General features: G+C 44.1%; 3 protein-coding genes across 3 annotated transcripts in view; 2 read left to right on the forward strand and 1 right to left on the reverse strand.

The window, feature by feature from the left end:
• Nucleotides 1-310: 310 nt before the first annotated feature.
• Nucleotides 311-1,300, forward strand: T265_11743 (hypothetical protein; the record flags this gene model as incomplete). The annotated part of the gene is made up of 1 exon (XM_009178486.1): nucleotides 311-1,300. One exon carries the CDS (start codon nucleotides 311-313, stop codon nucleotides 1,298-1,300), a length of 990 nt encoding a protein of 329 aa, XP_009176750.1.
• The window catches only part of T265_15523 (hypothetical protein), a gene marked incomplete at both ends in the record, with an annotated part of 71,079 nt that continues 54,930 nt past the window's right edge, over nucleotides 847-16,995 (reverse strand). The window contains one exon of the mRNA XM_009178487.1: nucleotides 847-1,293. Within this exon, the coding sequence (XP_009176751.1) occupies nucleotides 847-1,293 (447 nt within the window). The remainder of the gene's footprint in view (nucleotides 1,294-16,995) is intronic.
• T265_11744 (hypothetical protein) lies at nucleotides 8,522-16,122 on the forward strand (the record flags this gene model as incomplete). Its single annotated transcript, XM_009178488.1, has 2 exons — nucleotides 8,522-8,950; nucleotides 16,048-16,122. 2 exons carry the CDS (start codon nucleotides 8,522-8,524, stop codon nucleotides 16,120-16,122), a joined length of 504 nt encoding a protein of 167 aa, XP_009176752.1.

Below are 16,995 nucleotides of genomic sequence, written 5' to 3' on the forward strand. Positions count from 1 at the left end.
ATATATATATATATATTCCTCAAAGAGTAATTCTGACTTCTAACCGCCCAGTTGTTCAGGCTTTTACCCAAAAGCCAGTTTGACTTACCACCTAAATGTTTCAAAGTAAATTAAGATAAATTAAACTTTAACCTATTTTACTTTTTAATCTACATGTTATGTTCACCATCTGTAGGGACACTGTTGGTCAGTTGACTTTGATCGATTCACTAGATAAAGCCCGCGAGACATCACGTGAAACTAGGCGCACCTCGTTTAAAGTTTCGGTTTAGAGGGACGGTGTGAGAACAGCACTGTTTGAGGCACGGCCATGCAGCACGAAAAGCCTGATTTGGATCGGTTGGGAATATTCAAGGAAATGTCTTATGTCACTGTTGGAGAACCTTATGTCCCTCCTCAGTCACACCTAGCAATGATACGAACAAATCCACGTGGAGTGCCACCGATGTACCTAGCTGGCGGGTATTCCAAGTCGAAATCTGCCAACGCCGATGGGTATTTCGCCCCCTTTGAGTCGATCCATATCGGCGATGGCAATGTTCGTTATGCAGATATTTTGCGCGAGGCACGCAAACAGTCCAAAGCAAAGCGTATTGGTAGAGGAGAATGGATCCCTTCGAGCGGGTCAAAGCTACGTTCGGGAACCGGAAGCAGCTATGGCAACTTTCAGGAGCGCTACGAGGCATTTGACCCGGCTCGGAAGGTAGTCTCAAGAGTTCCGGAACTCAAGAATTTCTATACAAACCCAGGCAAGAAAGGAACTGGTTATGGTTACGTTGATGTATGTCTCAATCCGTATCCTAGCGCAACAGTTGGCGACACTCCGGGGGAGATTGCTCGACGTACGTATGAGGCACAGATCAAAGACCATATTGCTAAACTAAAAGGTCGAAAACCGTTTATCTCAACGTGCCGAACCCTAGATGCATTTGACGGAAACCCCTGGGCGGAAGGAGATCCTCTTGCTCCGGGTGGACCCAGTACTATGAAGTTTGGAACTGCCGCATTCCCTAAGTCTATGATTATTGGGCCAACATTTGTACCATCTAGTCCGGCTAAACGTGATGGTGGAAAGAAGGACGGAACTTTGAATCCATTTCCTGAATACTCTTCCGAGCCATACGTAGGACTGCAAGGCATTCGCAAAGAGGACAAATCCAAATTTGTCGGTCCACAGTGGATTCCAAACCCGGGTACCGCGTTGGTTATCCCCACCCCATCGATTGTGGCAAAAAATACCATGTTACACTTCAATTCCAAAACGCGAAAAAGTCGGCAGAAAGTTTGGGACATCTGTTAGGGATTGTAAAAAGAAACCGGGGAATCGACTTCACTAAACTGTACTTTCTACGGCTTCTGGAAATACCGGACTGTGCAATGTATTGATGCACTACAAATAAAAATTTCTGTTCGAATCTTAATTTCCTTACCGGGGCTTCCGTGTTTTCTGATCTCCAGATGCGTGGCAAAATATGGCCGCTACCCATTTCCAGTACCATTTTGAATGTCCAGTTCTGTCCCATGTGTTTGAGTTAAACCGCTGGAAATGCATGTAGGGGACCTGGGCTTAGACTTCCTATCCTCTTCTGTTTTGTTCTTTTCATTGCCGGGCTCCGTTTAAATAAACAAACGGGGTTTTGGTGGTCAACAAGTAGTGACCCCGTCAAAGAGGATGATTCTGACAATGGTGATGATGATGATGATGATGATGTCGACATTGACGGAGTACGATAAGCCCGCTTCGTATGAGTCGTTACGTGGCTCAAGTCATGCGTTCTCTCCGTTCATCCGGCACCCTTGATACACGACACGACAATTTTACAGGAGAATCTATCATCATAAACCATCTTGGTTGATATCCGGTCCTCAGAAGTCCGTAGTAAGCTAGATCTTCCACAATTAGACGACTAGTTCAAATACTCCCTTCAGGATGGTGTACCTGATGAGACAAAGTCAACACCACTGTGTGATCAAGATGGGGCAGTAGCAATTCGGCCACGTAAATCCGTCGTTCACATCGAGCGATACACTTGACTGTAAACCAGTTGTGACGTATGAGGGTTTTGTAGTTATATCTGTTGGCTTTGATTCTATAAACTCTCACCATGTAGTGAGCACTTAAGGAATTCGCCAGCTTGTGTCCTAAACAAATTGAAGTCATAAGCGTGCAATTCCAACGCTTTCCCCCACTCCGTGTCAACACACGCCTAAAGAGTTTTTTCTCCTCAGCTTATTTGAGCTTTTCAATGGACCAACGACTGCCAACCGATTACTGATTTTAAAACCCGATTCACAGCATTTGAGAACCCAAGAGCATTAGGATGTGACCATATCAAGTAGTCTCGTTTGCATAACGAAGAAGCTGAACGAGGCTTAGCGTTGATTTTACGTTGTTGAACATGAGTAGTGCTGAATACTGATGATGACATCTGGTGGGTGTTAACCATGCAATCAAGCTCTCTTCAGTACAGTTAGACGTCTAGCTTTTTTGTCAGGTGCACCGAGAAAAGCAACGTTTCCACAGGATCTTACTGCTTAGATTTAACGAGAGTAGCCTACCTCCGAGATGGCCTTGATGAAAAACTATTGGCTCTTTGAGAGGTCACCGTCTTAATGAATGCCTCATCTGATTGTCTGGTACCCCTGTTCCAACTTTCCCACTTCCACCTTCCACTTTTCTTCACCATCCACACCAATCGCCGACAAGAGTCACGTCTATCTCAGGTAATCGTTGCATTAATGTGGCTTGGCAGAACTCCCACTTACTGCAATATCCAATAACCTTTATAGACATAATATACTACTCATAAGGCTGCTGAAAATTCTTCGACAGCCGACGACCGGTTGCGCCCTTTTTTAGGCTCATCAGGTAGGCGCAGTCTCCGGGTTTCCAATAACCTCATGTTCTACTTGAAACCAAATTGCACGAAACTAGCGAAATACACTCATTTGCAAACTAATTTGGTTTTCTGAAAGTGACTCAGCTAGGACCCAGCTGAATCTCTCGTTTATCATGTTTTTAAGCGACTGAAAGTGCTGTCTTGGTTGTTACGATATTCGAGATGTCGGGGGCGAGATGGACTAAGGGGTTAGAGCGCGAATTTGCTGACCGGAAGGTCCGTGGTTCGAACCCGACCGCTGCCTCTCGACTTCCCCTGTCTAGGCCCGGGCGATCTGGGAATATCCTAGCCTCCTTCATGCCTCCTAGAGATGTTACGATTCAGCTGGATTCCAGATGACTCCCTCGAAAAACCAAAAATCCGTTAACCATTATCTACCAGGCTTGTTACCAAATCCTCAAAGCTCTTGTCAATGGATATTCCCGGCCATCTGCTTCTCCTGACATGTACCTACAAATTTCGTCACCTCCATGCGGCACCGCAACGAATTTTCGCGCTGTTGACTTTTTGCATTCAGTTCACTGGAGATGACGATCTGACCACATATGAACAGATCTTCTGTGGCAAATCATGACGGGGTGTATATTTCTTCTCACCTAATTTCAAGCTTGACCAAATAATTCCCGTCTCAATAAACAGTTTTCCAAAAAAATCAGCTGTGTGACTGGGCAAACTAAAAGGACTAGTCAATAATCAACGGGTCCATTTTGATAACAAGGCTTTCGGGAATGAATGGACACACTGAGGAACCGTGGTCCGCCGATCGCAACATACCAGAAGATTTGTGTGAACGGAATCTTTCTTGTTGAGGCAACAACGGTCTTCTGGACTGTGTGCGCGTAAAAATTCCAACCAGCTCCCTGAAGCACCACACTTCATCGACTGTACCTGCCAGGTTCAACTCCACCGCCGCCCCTCTCCTCCATAAAACTCCATCAGCCTCTTGAGAGAAGCTGTTCTAAGGAATCTCCAAGGTTCCAGACCCTTATTTTCGATGTCCGACAGGCAACTTGTGACAAGTCAACACTGTGCCACTTTGCTGATAGTTTGCAGCTTAACCGTTTTTGAATGCAGTGGTTCCAGATGATGGCACGTACACGGATGTAAAATCACACCAAGGACCTTGAAAACTCCACAAGTATTCGATAGATGTCATCTGGTAGTTTTTTTAACAGTCTCCTTGTGTACCACAAAATTTAAGCTACACACCAAACGTTTTCTCTCCTGGGAAAGCCGAAGAAGGAGTGAGTGTATTTTACTTTGTGAAGGTGATATTTGTTTAACGGTGTATACTACTGATGAACATGCAAGTAGCCTCTGGTCCGATATCCAAGACCTGCCTCCGCACCTGATGGAAGGTGAAGGTTACTACGGAACCGCTTTGAAGTACTCGTCCTTTGTTCTTTAATATGCAGAGAATGTCCAGGACAGTTCAAGAGGACGTTTGTGAATGTTCGCTTTTCAAAATCGATGTGCAGATGAGCTATTCACTTTCGTGTCTATTGACTTGTAACCGGTTAGTTCGTGTTTACCAATAAACAACTTCACAGCGAGGTGTTTCTTTTCACTTACGCTTGAAGAGACCAGCCAGACGACTGATATTGAATTTGCTTGTGATCTCACCTATTTTATTCCTAGGCGAGATATTGGAGATCAGGCTAAGAAAGGACGACACTATTTGCATGAAGGAAACTACTCACAAGGTTACTGAAAACTCTTCGACAGCCCACGACCGGTTCCGTCCTTCTTGGGGCTCATCAGGTAGGCGCAGTCCCCGAGTTTCCATCAACATTATGTTCTACTTGAACCCAAACTGGACTATTCTCGGGAAATACACTTGACTCAACCAGGACCCAGCTGAATCTCTCGTTTATCATGTTTTTAAGCGACTGAAAGTGCTGTCTTGGTTGTTACGATATTCGAGATGTCGGGGGCGAGATGGACTAAGGGGTTAGAGCGCGAATTTGCTGACCGGAAGGTCCGTGGTTCGAACCCGACCGCTGCCTCTCGACTTCCCCTGTCTAGGCTCGGGCGATCTGGCAATATCCTAGCCTCCTTCATGCCTCCTAGAGATGTTACGATTCAGCTGGATTCCAGATGACTCCCTCGAAAAACCAAAAATCCGTTAACCATTATCTACCAGGCTTGTTACCAAATCCTCAAAGCTCTTGTCAATGGATATTCCCGGCCATCTGCTTCTCCTGACATATACCTACAAATTTCGTCACCTCCATGCGGCACCGCAACGAATTTTCGCGCTGTTGACTTTTTGCATTCAGTTCACTGGAGATGACGATCTGACCACATATGAACAGATCTTCTGTGGCAAATCATGACGGGGTGTATATTTCTTCTCACCTAATTTCAAGCTTGACCAAATAATTCCCGTCTCAATAAACAGTTTTCCAAAAAAATCAGCTGTGTGACTGGGCAAACTAAAAGGACTAGTCAATAATCAACGGGTCCATTTTGATAACAAGGCTTTCGGGAATGAATGGACACACTGAGGAACCGTGGTCCGCCGATCGCAACATACCAGAAGATTTGTGTGAACGGAATCTTTCTTGTTGAGGCAACAACGGTCTTCTGGACTGTGTGCGCGTAAAAATTCCAACCAGCTCCCTGAAGCACCACACTTCATCGACTGTACCTGCCAGGTTCAACTCCACCGCCGCCCCTCTCCTCCATAAAACTCCATCAGCCTCTTGAGAGAAGCTGTTCTAAGGAATCTCCAAGGTTCCAGACCCTTATTTTCGATGTCCGACAGGCAACTTGTGACAAGTCAACACTGTGCCACTTTGCTGATAGTTTGCAGCTTAACCGTTTTTGAATGCAGTGGTTCCAGATGATGGCACGTACACGGATGTAAAATCACACCAAGGACCTTGAAAACTCCACAAGTATTCGATAGATGTCATCTGGTAGTTTTTTTAACAGTCTCCTTGTGTACCACAAAATTTAAGCTACACACCAAACGTTTTCTCTCCTGGGAAAGCCGAAGAAGGAGTGAGTGTATTTTACTTTGTGAAGGTGATATTTGTTTAACGGTGTATACTACTGATGAACATGCAAGTAGCCTCTGGTCCGATATCCAAGACCTGCCTCCGCACCTGATGGAAGGTGAAGGTTACTACGGAACCGCTTTGAAGTACTCGTCCTTTGTTCTTTAATATGCAGAGAATGTCCAGGACAGTTCAAGAGGACGTTTGTGAATGTTCGCTTTTCAAAATCGATGTGCAGATGAGCTATTCACTTTCGTGTCTATTGACTTGTAACCGGTTAGTTCGTGTTTACCAATAAACAACTTCACAGCGAGGTGTTTCTTTTCACTTACGCTTGAAGAGACCAGCCAGACGACTGATATTGAATTTGCTTGTGATCTCACCTATTTTATTCCTAGGCGAGATATTGGAGATCAGGCTAAGAAAGGACGACACTATTTGCATGAAGGAAACTACTCACAAGGTTACTGAAAACTCTTCGACAGCCCACGACCGGTTCCGTCCTTCTTGGGGCTCATCAGGTAGGCGCAGTCCCCGAGTTTCCATCAACATTATGTTCTACTTGAACCCAAACTGGACTATTCTCGGGAAATACACTCATTTGCAAATCAATTTGGTTCACGTAACTTCATAAACGAGAGATTCAGTTGAGTCTCTAGTGAAAACCAAATTGCTTTGCAAATGAGTGTACTTCTCAAGAGATGACACTGTTATTTCTCCATGAGAAGAAGTATGCCCTAAAAACACTGTCCCCGTGTTCAGTAGAGAAGAAAATTTTGTCATACTGAGAGCTTTCTACAGAGAATCCTCTACACAGACAAGTTATGCTTTTTCTGGCAATGGGCTGAAATCAGAATCGACGAATCGGGTGCAAGCGCAAGCCTGTCTCTTCAAACACCGGAAAAATCTTTGAGTTTTGACGCAGATCTTCAACTAGCCCCCTTCCCTGCAGACCTTGTTGAACGTTCTCCATGCCGAAATTCTGGAATGACCATAATGGATTTTTCATGAGGACCGTGTAAAGTTACCACCGCCACCCCCAAACACAACAGCGAAATTGTGGAAAAATAGAGCTTCACTTCCTCAAGAAGACTGTGTGGTAATTGCTATGGCAACGGATGGTTATAAGGGTGCGTTTGAAATCAGCTGTTTTGAAATCAGCTGTTTGTTTGACGTGATGAAGTAAAAAACCAGATAGATCTCAATGTATACCTCAGAAAATTGACGTTTTCGACTTCTATTCAAAACACATCCTCGACTCTGAGTACTCTGAAAATGGTAATTTGGTCGTTTAATTCGGAGTAAACTTTCAGTGTTAAACCATAAGTTAGAACCAGTGAGGTCGTTTTAGTAGTCTAATAAAAGATTAGGTGATGACCCAGAATTATACTCTCGGCATAGTAAAAAAAGATCGTTCAGCTGTAACACCCTTCCGGTGCCTAGCTGCCATGCTACCCGAAGGAGGTGCGAGGGCTGGGATACTGCCAGGTTGCCCAAGTCTAGACAGGGTAAGTCGAGAGGCAGAGGTCGGGTTCGAACCACGGACCCTTCCGGTCGTAAATTCGCGCTCTAACCACCTGAGCCACCTCGCCATCACGGCACAGTAAATCCAAACGAAAGCTTCGAACCGGACGAGCAATATCTCGGTGATTTCTGTGTATTACCGGAACAGGTTATATGGTTACTGTCAGCTTGAACACGGAACAAAGCCGTGGAGACGTTAAAGAGCCATCATGGAATACTTTAGAAATTCCGGCTTACCGAATGTCCAATAAAAAAGCGAATTCTAGTGTCCTTTTTTCACGTGAAAATCTGGGGCTAAGGGAGCATTGACGGTACTTCCAGAGTCCCGGCTGACAGCAACATCAGTTCCCTCCCAAGACTATTCATCAGTAAGTTTTTTAGGTACATCAGTGACATACATACAGTAGTATGAATTCCGCATGGGTTTCGGGGAACTAGGAGGGAGGAATGACAACTGCAAAGCCTATTATTCATTGCCATGGGTTGTTGAAGAACCCAAAGTATTATCCAACATTTGACCTGGTTGCCCCGCTTTGATCGACTTCATGAGTATGTCGATAGGTTTTTTCACCTGCATGTTAGCCCGATACACATCACTGTTAATTAAGTTCCCCCTGAGAGACTCTAATACCGCTCAGTCCAGTTTTAGGACGGTAGAAACAAACACGAATTCCAGCAGCTATTCTAGTTTTGTGCCCTATGGTAGGATAACAGCCATTAAATATCATTCCTTGTTGTCGTACGCAAGTTCTGAAACACGGTTCTCTGATAATAACCACGCCCATTTTGTTACGTATCCAATTTAACCACCAGAAACTGAAATAAGATGGTCCTACGCACCAACTGAGTAACAAACCCTGGGAGTTGCCTGCAACAAACGTCTGTGACCAATCGCGTTCAACCATTAGATGAGGCAACCGGAGTGACTGGGCGTGGGATTAAACCAGCGGGTTGCCATGGCAACCTTCATCGGACTGGTGGTTGCTTCTCTCCGTACGGCTGACGTTCAACCAGTCGAAGCGTTCCAACTTACCGGCTAGGACCGGTGCACATTGTGTCCCGTGTAATGTTGCCTGTGTCTATCCAGTCGGTGAAATGACTGGCGAAAGGAATGGAGTCCCAACTCTCGACCACTGGCATTCCAACGGCAGTCCAATTCAGATTCATGTGAACGACCTCTCAGAGGATGTACAGGAAGGAACAACAGCGGATAGCTTGACTGGATCTATGTGTCAAGTTCAAAACAATTCGGTGTTTTTAAGAGTACCAGAAGTGAAAAACACTGGACATTCCTACTCTTCGTGGATAAAGGAAGATGTGGAGGACGGTTTGTTCTGGTCTGATCCGCGGTGCACGAGGAGTAGTCCCATTCAGATCTTTAGTCCGATGACAAGCCAAAGACAGTCAACTGAATGGAATCCTTCGTCTTCAGTCAGTCTTCATGGGCGACTGCATTCTCACGCTAGACAGACAAGTGGATCTGTTGACACGAGTAAGCATTTAGATCAGAACTTGCGTCTAGTGGTGTGTCGTACGTTTTTATCGTTATTCCACATTTCTGCCACACTCTGTTCAGAAGACAACATCCTGGCACATGTTTGAGCTGTTTGTTAGTTTTCTAGGAATGGATATAATTCTCATGCATCTCTCATCAAAATATGGCATACAGACCACACTTTCATCGTGATACAGCACGCTAATTACAGATGACCGAGGCAGTCCACCACAAGTTTTGCCTTTCTTTAAGACTCACCAGATAGGGTTTTCAGAATCTTCATTTTCCAAACGAATACTGAAATTTATGTAACCGGGGTAATAGACCTATTCGTATATCACGTTTTTGTTACCAGGACGGTCAACCGTGTCTCTCATTCTCATGCATTCTTCAACAGAATGTGTTGAACATCATGCCCCCCTGATACCAATGTATTAAGCAAATGCCTTTATTTGGTGATTATTTTACTTCTTGACAGGTTTTATCATGGTGTAAAAATTCCAGGAAGGTCAGGTTCCTGAAAGTAGTCCATAACGCGCGAAGCCTACTGAGACCCTAAAACTCCACCGAAATCTCAATAGGGAAGCCAGCAAGCATCCAGGCCAGTCAATTCAGCAAAAGCCGATGAGTGTTCAGGCAGGCCACGGAAGCACAACCGACTATGATAAGTGTTCAGGCATTTCATAGAAGCCCGGTCGACGGGTGTTCTCTCATCGCGGATCAGACAGCCTGATTTAATGTCAAAAGTACCGATGTAACTTTGGCACTCGCACACACTCATTTGTTCCAATGAAACCGTCGTGTTCTTTGTTGCCGAGCCCTTCTTCCAGCACTAGGCACTGGACAACGGTCAGATATAACAAAAATATACGCTTAGTACCACCCGAAAAGAAAAAAATATTAAAGCCGTTATCACTAAATCTGGTGTATCGATTTCCAACACGTCTGTATATTGTGGGCGCAACACACGCAGTTGACTTTATGGTGGGCTTGCGAAACGAAGGCCAGACAAACCGATCAGTGGTTTCATCGGAGAGAGTCGACTACGAACATTTCAGGCGCATTGGGTTTTTGGTGAAAAAAACTACCAAGTGCGTTGTCTAAAATGCTCATCTGAGAATCTTTATTGTGAACAGAACAGTCAAATGGGGGTATAGAATATCTGAAGGACGGCTGCTCTCGGCTATCAACAGTGTTTAACATTTGGCTGCTTGATTAGTTCTACTGATAACACAATTCGTTTTTATCATAGTTNATATATAGAATATCCGAAGGACGGCTGCTCCGGCTATCAACAGTGTTTAACATTTGGCTGCTTGATTAGTTCTACTGATAACACAATTCGTTTTTATCATAGTTCACTTAGATGTTATTGTGCATTTTGACGATTGATTGAGTGTTGGGCGTCAGTGCCAAAAATAGCCCGGCTCGAAAGTCACTGGTGCAACTCTTCCCTTATTAGTTATGGGTGCTTACGGGATTTGTAGGATGCATTTTATCGAAAAGTCGTTGTCCTGTCCCGAATAACTTATTCTGGTGAGCCCAGGCTAATGAGGGAGGGGGGATTACTGGGCCAGAGGTTCGCTCCTTTTAGAGCTCATCAGTAGTACATATCCTTCACATATCTGACATGCGAAGCGAGTGCTTTGCCGCCACTGCACAGTTCTCTAATCAGACGCCTTGCTAGTCCGAACTTGAAGCGGTTCATCAGCATCTTCGAAATCCTCTACATTCGTTTGCAATCGCTGACGTCATTCAATCCTGATTGGCATGCGGCGGGACATATCTTGTGAAGGTTTGCAATTAATCGAGGCGTCTAAAGTCTAAGAAAATCTTATTGTCACTACGTCTGACTACGCTTGATACAAACATGAAAAACGACTGGAGTATTAAAACTTCACTAGAGAAGGCTCTATCAACCATATCACAGAACCAATCCGTGTCTTACCCTATTGGAGAATAGGTTGGTCGGGAAGTAGTTGAAAGGAATAGTACGCATTTATAAGTTTCCGAATACCAGTGAACGTATCGGAGCCATATTGCGATATGTTGTCCTTCGGTCGTGAAGAACGTCTATGAGAATCAATTACTTTTGTACGCTTGGGCTTTATATCCCAATTGTTGGCACACGTCTATGTTTCCTTTGAAAGTAATGAGCGAAGTTCAGGCATATCATATCTGTCTCTACGGTGTACGAGTGTGTGGTTTCTAGTAGGAGGTAAGTACCACTGCCTTGAGGAGGAAGGATAGAAAGAAAGATTGATGGAAACCGTTTCTAATTATTTTCATAGCTTGGCAACACACGCTGGATATCATTCAAAAACCCACTACCGGTTTCGCCTCCCTTATCCCAATCGGATAAGCGAACTATCCAAGTTTCTATTCGAATTGTGATTTAGATGAACTCTGAGTTATATCTAATTGCTGAAATATTCCAAATTAAAAATTGAATTTGTGTTAGCGAGAAACTGAACCGGACCCCAGCATTTCCGAACTCAATGCGTTGCACATTTATGCTTACGTCGACACGATATTCGTGAGGTCGAAGTATAATTTTGTTATAGAATGGGGAATATCAAAGAAGAGATATTAAGCTGGGATTCCTTTGAGCCCCAAGTTAACACCAACCCAATTTATCACTGAGGTTAGTTCACTAAAAGTATTGTGTTCTTTCATCATCTGGTGGGATATGGGTTAGCGTCATATAGGTCACCCACCAGTGTTGCAAGTAAGGACTGAAATAGATCAATCTAATGGCTGCTGTTACAAGGCCGTCTTGTGATTGGTCAATAGGTAACGCCCACGTCTTCGGTTTGAGGCGTTGCGCGTCTGATTGGTCTGACTATTGATTAACCTTGGGCAGACGGTTGACATAAGCAGGTCGTTGTTTCTTCGGCGCACGCAGGTTGGCTCTGAAGCACCACAGTCTGCATTGCATAGTTCTGCATAGTCAAATAAAACCGTGAACTCGCGAAATACACCCACTGGGAAACTAAGTTGGTTTTTGTGGGAAACCTGACCGGATTCTTGGGGAATTTCTAGCTTACAACATTCTTCAGCCGAATGGGCTGCAAGAAGGCGGTCTCTTTTTCAAAATTATCATTAGTGGAAGATTCATTGGGAGTCAAATCAGTCTTCTGTTAAAACCAGATTGGTTTACGATTGAGTGTAGATCGCGAATTATGTGTAGTTTTGGTTCGAGTGAAACATTAGACTGATATAATTCGCCTATCTGCGAGCTCGAAGGAGGGCGGGACCGTTCATGAGCTGCCGGAACGTTTCCAGCAACCTTACGAACAGTGTGCTCTCGCCAAGACCGCGAGTACTGTGCGGTCCGAACGTACGATCAATGGTTGAACCTGGTTTTCCCTTAAATGCATTTTGAGACGGATATTAAAACCTATTTTTTCCACGACTGGGTATTCTCATTTACTTGCCAGTCTCTTGCAGAAGTAGCACTACAATCGCCGGAACCAATCGATCAACATGACAGAGATTTGGTTTTCTGACAAGACGTATTATTTTGTAACCACTTGTACCCAAGGATTCATCGTTGGGTGACTCGCAGTGTTCGGAAATGTCTGGAGAATATTCCAGAAACACCCATGTAAGAATCGGGTGATGCTATCATGTTCATAATGGACCTCTTTTCAAAAATTAATTACCGTGAATTGTGAATTTGTGGAAACAGGGGATCCGATATGCTGTATTAAAAGGCTAGTGTCGCTAGGTTCCCGGTCAAAAATCACATTTCTGTTCATTGATCCAAGCTTACAGAATAGGCTGGCATGGTAAGGTGTAGCAAGACTTGCCAAACACCCGTTTTTCGGTTGGATTTATCGGGATTTTAGGCTCCTGTCTACGCCAAATTAGTTAAAGGTCACATCGTATACGTTTGTTCTGCCCTAACGTCCTCGGTAACCCGAAGTTAGTTTTGGGTGGTTGTAAGATTTGTAGAGTTCCAATCATTCCACACCTGTCCTGGCCGCATTATTCTGGTGAATCCAAACCAAGGGGGGATCTATTAGAATTAATCAACGGTGCACACCCATGGCTGCCTCGGGGTTCGAACTCCGGACGTCTGATGTGCGGGGTCAGCTAGCATGTAGTTATTCACAGGTTAAATCCCGACCTGATCAGTGCTTTGCACTGCTGACGAGCTATAATGAGAGTTCAGGGCTTTGGTGTGGATATACCCCCAAGACAGAACAGTCCCCTTCCTATCCTGTTCAGAGTTCATCCACGGAAGGTGTGCAGTGTTCTCTGTGCACCCTGAGAGTAGTGCTCCAAATGAGTGGCCGAGAGCGTGGTGAAGAGTGGGTGCGCGTTCACGCGCACAACGCGCACACAGTAACCGAACTAGTGACATACGTCACGGGCTGTCACCGACTGATGGATGGAAATCCTTAAACCACCTCACTGTTGTGCCTGTCTATCCAGAGAATTCGGGCCATGGAAACACGAGGACTATGCCTACGTAATGAGACTAAGTAGAGTGAAACATGTAGTAAGCTTACAGAAATTTTCCATAGGACTTGTGAGTAGTGTGTCATCTCAAGATAAAATTAGCCGTGTTACATTATCATTAGTTAATGTTAAGATCCCGCTGGTAGTAGTTAAGATATTACTGACGAGTAATCAGTGTTTAAAACAACAAAATCTAATCCCATGATTAGCTGTCGATGTTTCAGACAACTATTCTGTCAGTAATCAACTGTTCTCATGAGACCATACCACCCGGGAAAAGCACTAGGCAAGAATTTCGCTTTTATTAAAGCTCACCTTCATCGCATATGATCGGCGGTGCCCGGGTTCGAACTCCGCGTATGTGACATGCGAGGCGAGCATACGATCACTGCTTCACCCCCGCTCGCTGGTTGCCTCTGAATTATTACATCGAATAAACTGATCCAGTTAGTCAAGCGTGAACACGTCCACCTATTTTGCGTCAGCATTTGATGGAGGAATAGCAGCAAGGCGCTTGGCTCAAATATCCTGTCTTCGAACCCCGCTAAAGCCAAGGATATGCAGTACTGATGAATTCTAGTAAGAGCCAAACTTATTGTTTCTTCGCTTTGTGTGGATTCACCAGGAGGAAGACGAGAGGGCGACTGTTCACAGGATATCGACGTGATTGTGACCTTATGATGAGTATCGTGGAACTACGAGAAGTTGGAGATGTTAACAGTAAGAACCTGTTTACAACAGCGAAGTTCTTTTTATCTTAAGTTTCAAACGGTCAACTACATTTTTCGTGTGAATTGATTACCTGTGTAACGGTGGTACTACTGATGAGGAGGCACGCGAGTAGCATGTGTTGTTCGTGGAACTTCGCTTTGTGTCTTTTGAAAAGGTGCGGAATTTGTGGAGTCGCTTTGTAACATTTGCTTGGATTTGAGCGATGGATGAATGGAGTCAATGAATCTCCAGGAAAGTTCAAGAAGACACGCTCGGGAGAAGATGGATGTCCAGTTTTTGTAAATAAGATGCAAATAAGAGTTTTGCTTCGCTGCCCAATGGTCTGTAACCGGTCAGTTGGCATTTTCTAATAAATAACTCCGCAGCGAAGGCCTTCTTTCTTTCACCTGTAGCGTAACTGAATGTATTTCATGTAAAAACTAATCATTTAAAAAATGATCGTAAAAACTCACGAAAACACCAATTCCTAAACCTGATAATCGAACTCGATTTCGATCAAAAACGCAAACACTTTGAACCCGGAGGGAGTTTGATCACAGCCACGTGAAACTCATTTTCGATGGATGGTATGATGGAAAGTAAAGCATGTGGCCACATTGACATAAGGATCAAAAATATTCTTCGAATCACACTACTTATTATCGCTTTTGATTGTTCTGAGGTTCACCAGGCAAACCTAGCTCAGGAGTCTTATGAGTGAAAAGATGCGTGGATGTCTTGAACATTGCTCTGACTGAAACACGCAGTGGCCCTTGAGTGTCATATTTACTTTCAGACTGTTTTCAGGAATATGATTGGCTGGGAGTCGGAATGTACTTTACCAACTGCGTACAATTTGGTTTCAACTGGAACATAAAGTTGACTGACGTGAAACTTGTTGATGAGTCCCAAGGCGATCGAAACCACTCATAGGTGAAAAGTTTTAAGTAACGTTATGAGTAGTGTGTTACGTGCTGACAAAAACGTATTGTGATATCTCTAATATCGTACAAACGGAAAAGTTAGGCTACCCTAATGCAGAACATCTGGACAAGGAAGAACACTACAAACGAGAGCTTCAGCTTGGAGCTATTCGAGTCCCTCGTTCGAATCAAATTGGAGTTTCCGTTAGAGCGACAATAGCTCAACTTCTTACCCCTTTAATCCTACGGTAACTGGTTTCAGTTTTTGGTTGGAACTTTGGTAGGCTGAACAAGAGTCAATTTACCGTTCGTCAAGTTTCTTCACCGTAGTGATAAGCAACAGAGAGAGGTGTGTGGGTACTTACTTTCTAGGCGGTACCTAAATTGTATTTATTCTAAGTCCAACAGACGTACAAAAAATCTATCTTCTAGCGCCGCAAACGTTCTAGTAGCTTCCGTCTTCCAGGCGCGAACTTGAGAAGCAAAGGAGATTTATGCCAAGTACTCTGACTTGCATAGGAATTCGGTTTTGACGTGAGATCCATCGAACGTTTTAGTTGGTACGATATTTGAGATATCGCAATACGTTTTTGTCCCGACGTAACTCACTACTCATAGTGCTACTTTTTCAATATCCGTCAATTCGCAGCTTTGGCAGATATTGTCGGCTGCATATCAATCATTGGTTCTCAAATCTTGACTTGTTTTCCAAGAGTAGTGCTCACATTTTTTATGCTGATCTAATAAGCGTGGAATGGTAGAAGTCACGGGTGAAGCCTCTAACTGGTGGTGTGGTTGTCTTTTTGTTTAGGCTACTAGAGCGCGAGGCCGCATTTCCTCTCAAGCATTTTCTGGAGGACGTGGCTTAACTTCGTGATTTCGGTTAGCTTGGGCTTACTTATAAATAGCAACAAGTGTATAATTGCATTTTAGTTACAAGCATTTTTCTCCCACGGATGTAATACACTACTAATAAGTTTTGTGAAAATTCCTCGACAGCCCACCACTAGTTTCACCCTTTTTAGGGCTCATCAGGTAGGCGTAGTCCCCTAGTTTTCATCAACCCTATGTTCTACTTGGAACCAAATTGCACAAAATGAGCGAAGTACACTCATTTGCAAACAAATTGGGTTTTGTGAGAGACTCGCCTGGAACCCAGCTGAATCTCTCGTTTATGGTGTTTCTAAGTAGCTGAATGTGCCGCGCAGGTTGCCTCATGTTTCAGTTGGTTCAACAAACGTATCCCAGGCGTCTTTTATAATATAGCTGTAGCAAGATACCAAGATTATGTTATATCTACGCCCTTGTCCATATAGGCAGACAACAACCTAATCGGTGATAAGGGTTCGTATCTATTCAAAACTGCTCTACGGAAATCTGTTTTGATGACTGACAAAGTCCCTCAGGAAGAGATTGAATCTTGCCATGGCGTGACGGTCTGTGTGCGCCCCTGACCTACTGAGCCATATTGGGGGTGCCCGTGTGATATCCACGGATTCTCTCATACCAGGTTGATCAATGTTTAGAGGCCTGAAATACAGTCTTCTTGTCCCACATGTTGGGAGTTTGAACATGTGTGGTGACTTGTACTTTAAAAAGGGGATGTGGGGACATTTCCAACCAAAAACCACTGCATGTAGTCCAACTTTTGGGTCCAGAACTCTAAACACCCTCTTGTCCAGGTTTGGGTGCCTTAGAAGTGCCCCAGTGCGTGTACAACCATGATCCCTACAACCACATCGGCAAGCCAGAGAAGCACCATCTTTCGGAGAATAATGCTGTGTTATTGCTTTTGATGTTGATTATGCCTGACAAAGTAACTCGAACTGAGCTCACTGAGCAAACTAAGAGCTGGCGCAGCCTTGTTGAGGGGAATGTCCATAACGTCCATAATATAATAATATATATCATATATAACATATAATACATAACATATATTATATTATATTAATATAGCACATTATACATTTATA

This window comes from Opisthorchis viverrini, assembly GCF_000715545.1.
Source record: "Opisthorchis viverrini unplaced genomic scaffold opera_v5_586, whole genome shotgun sequence".
In the NCBI taxonomy this organism is placed as follows: Eukaryota; Metazoa; Platyhelminthes; class Trematoda; order Opisthorchiida; family Opisthorchiidae; genus Opisthorchis; species Opisthorchis viverrini.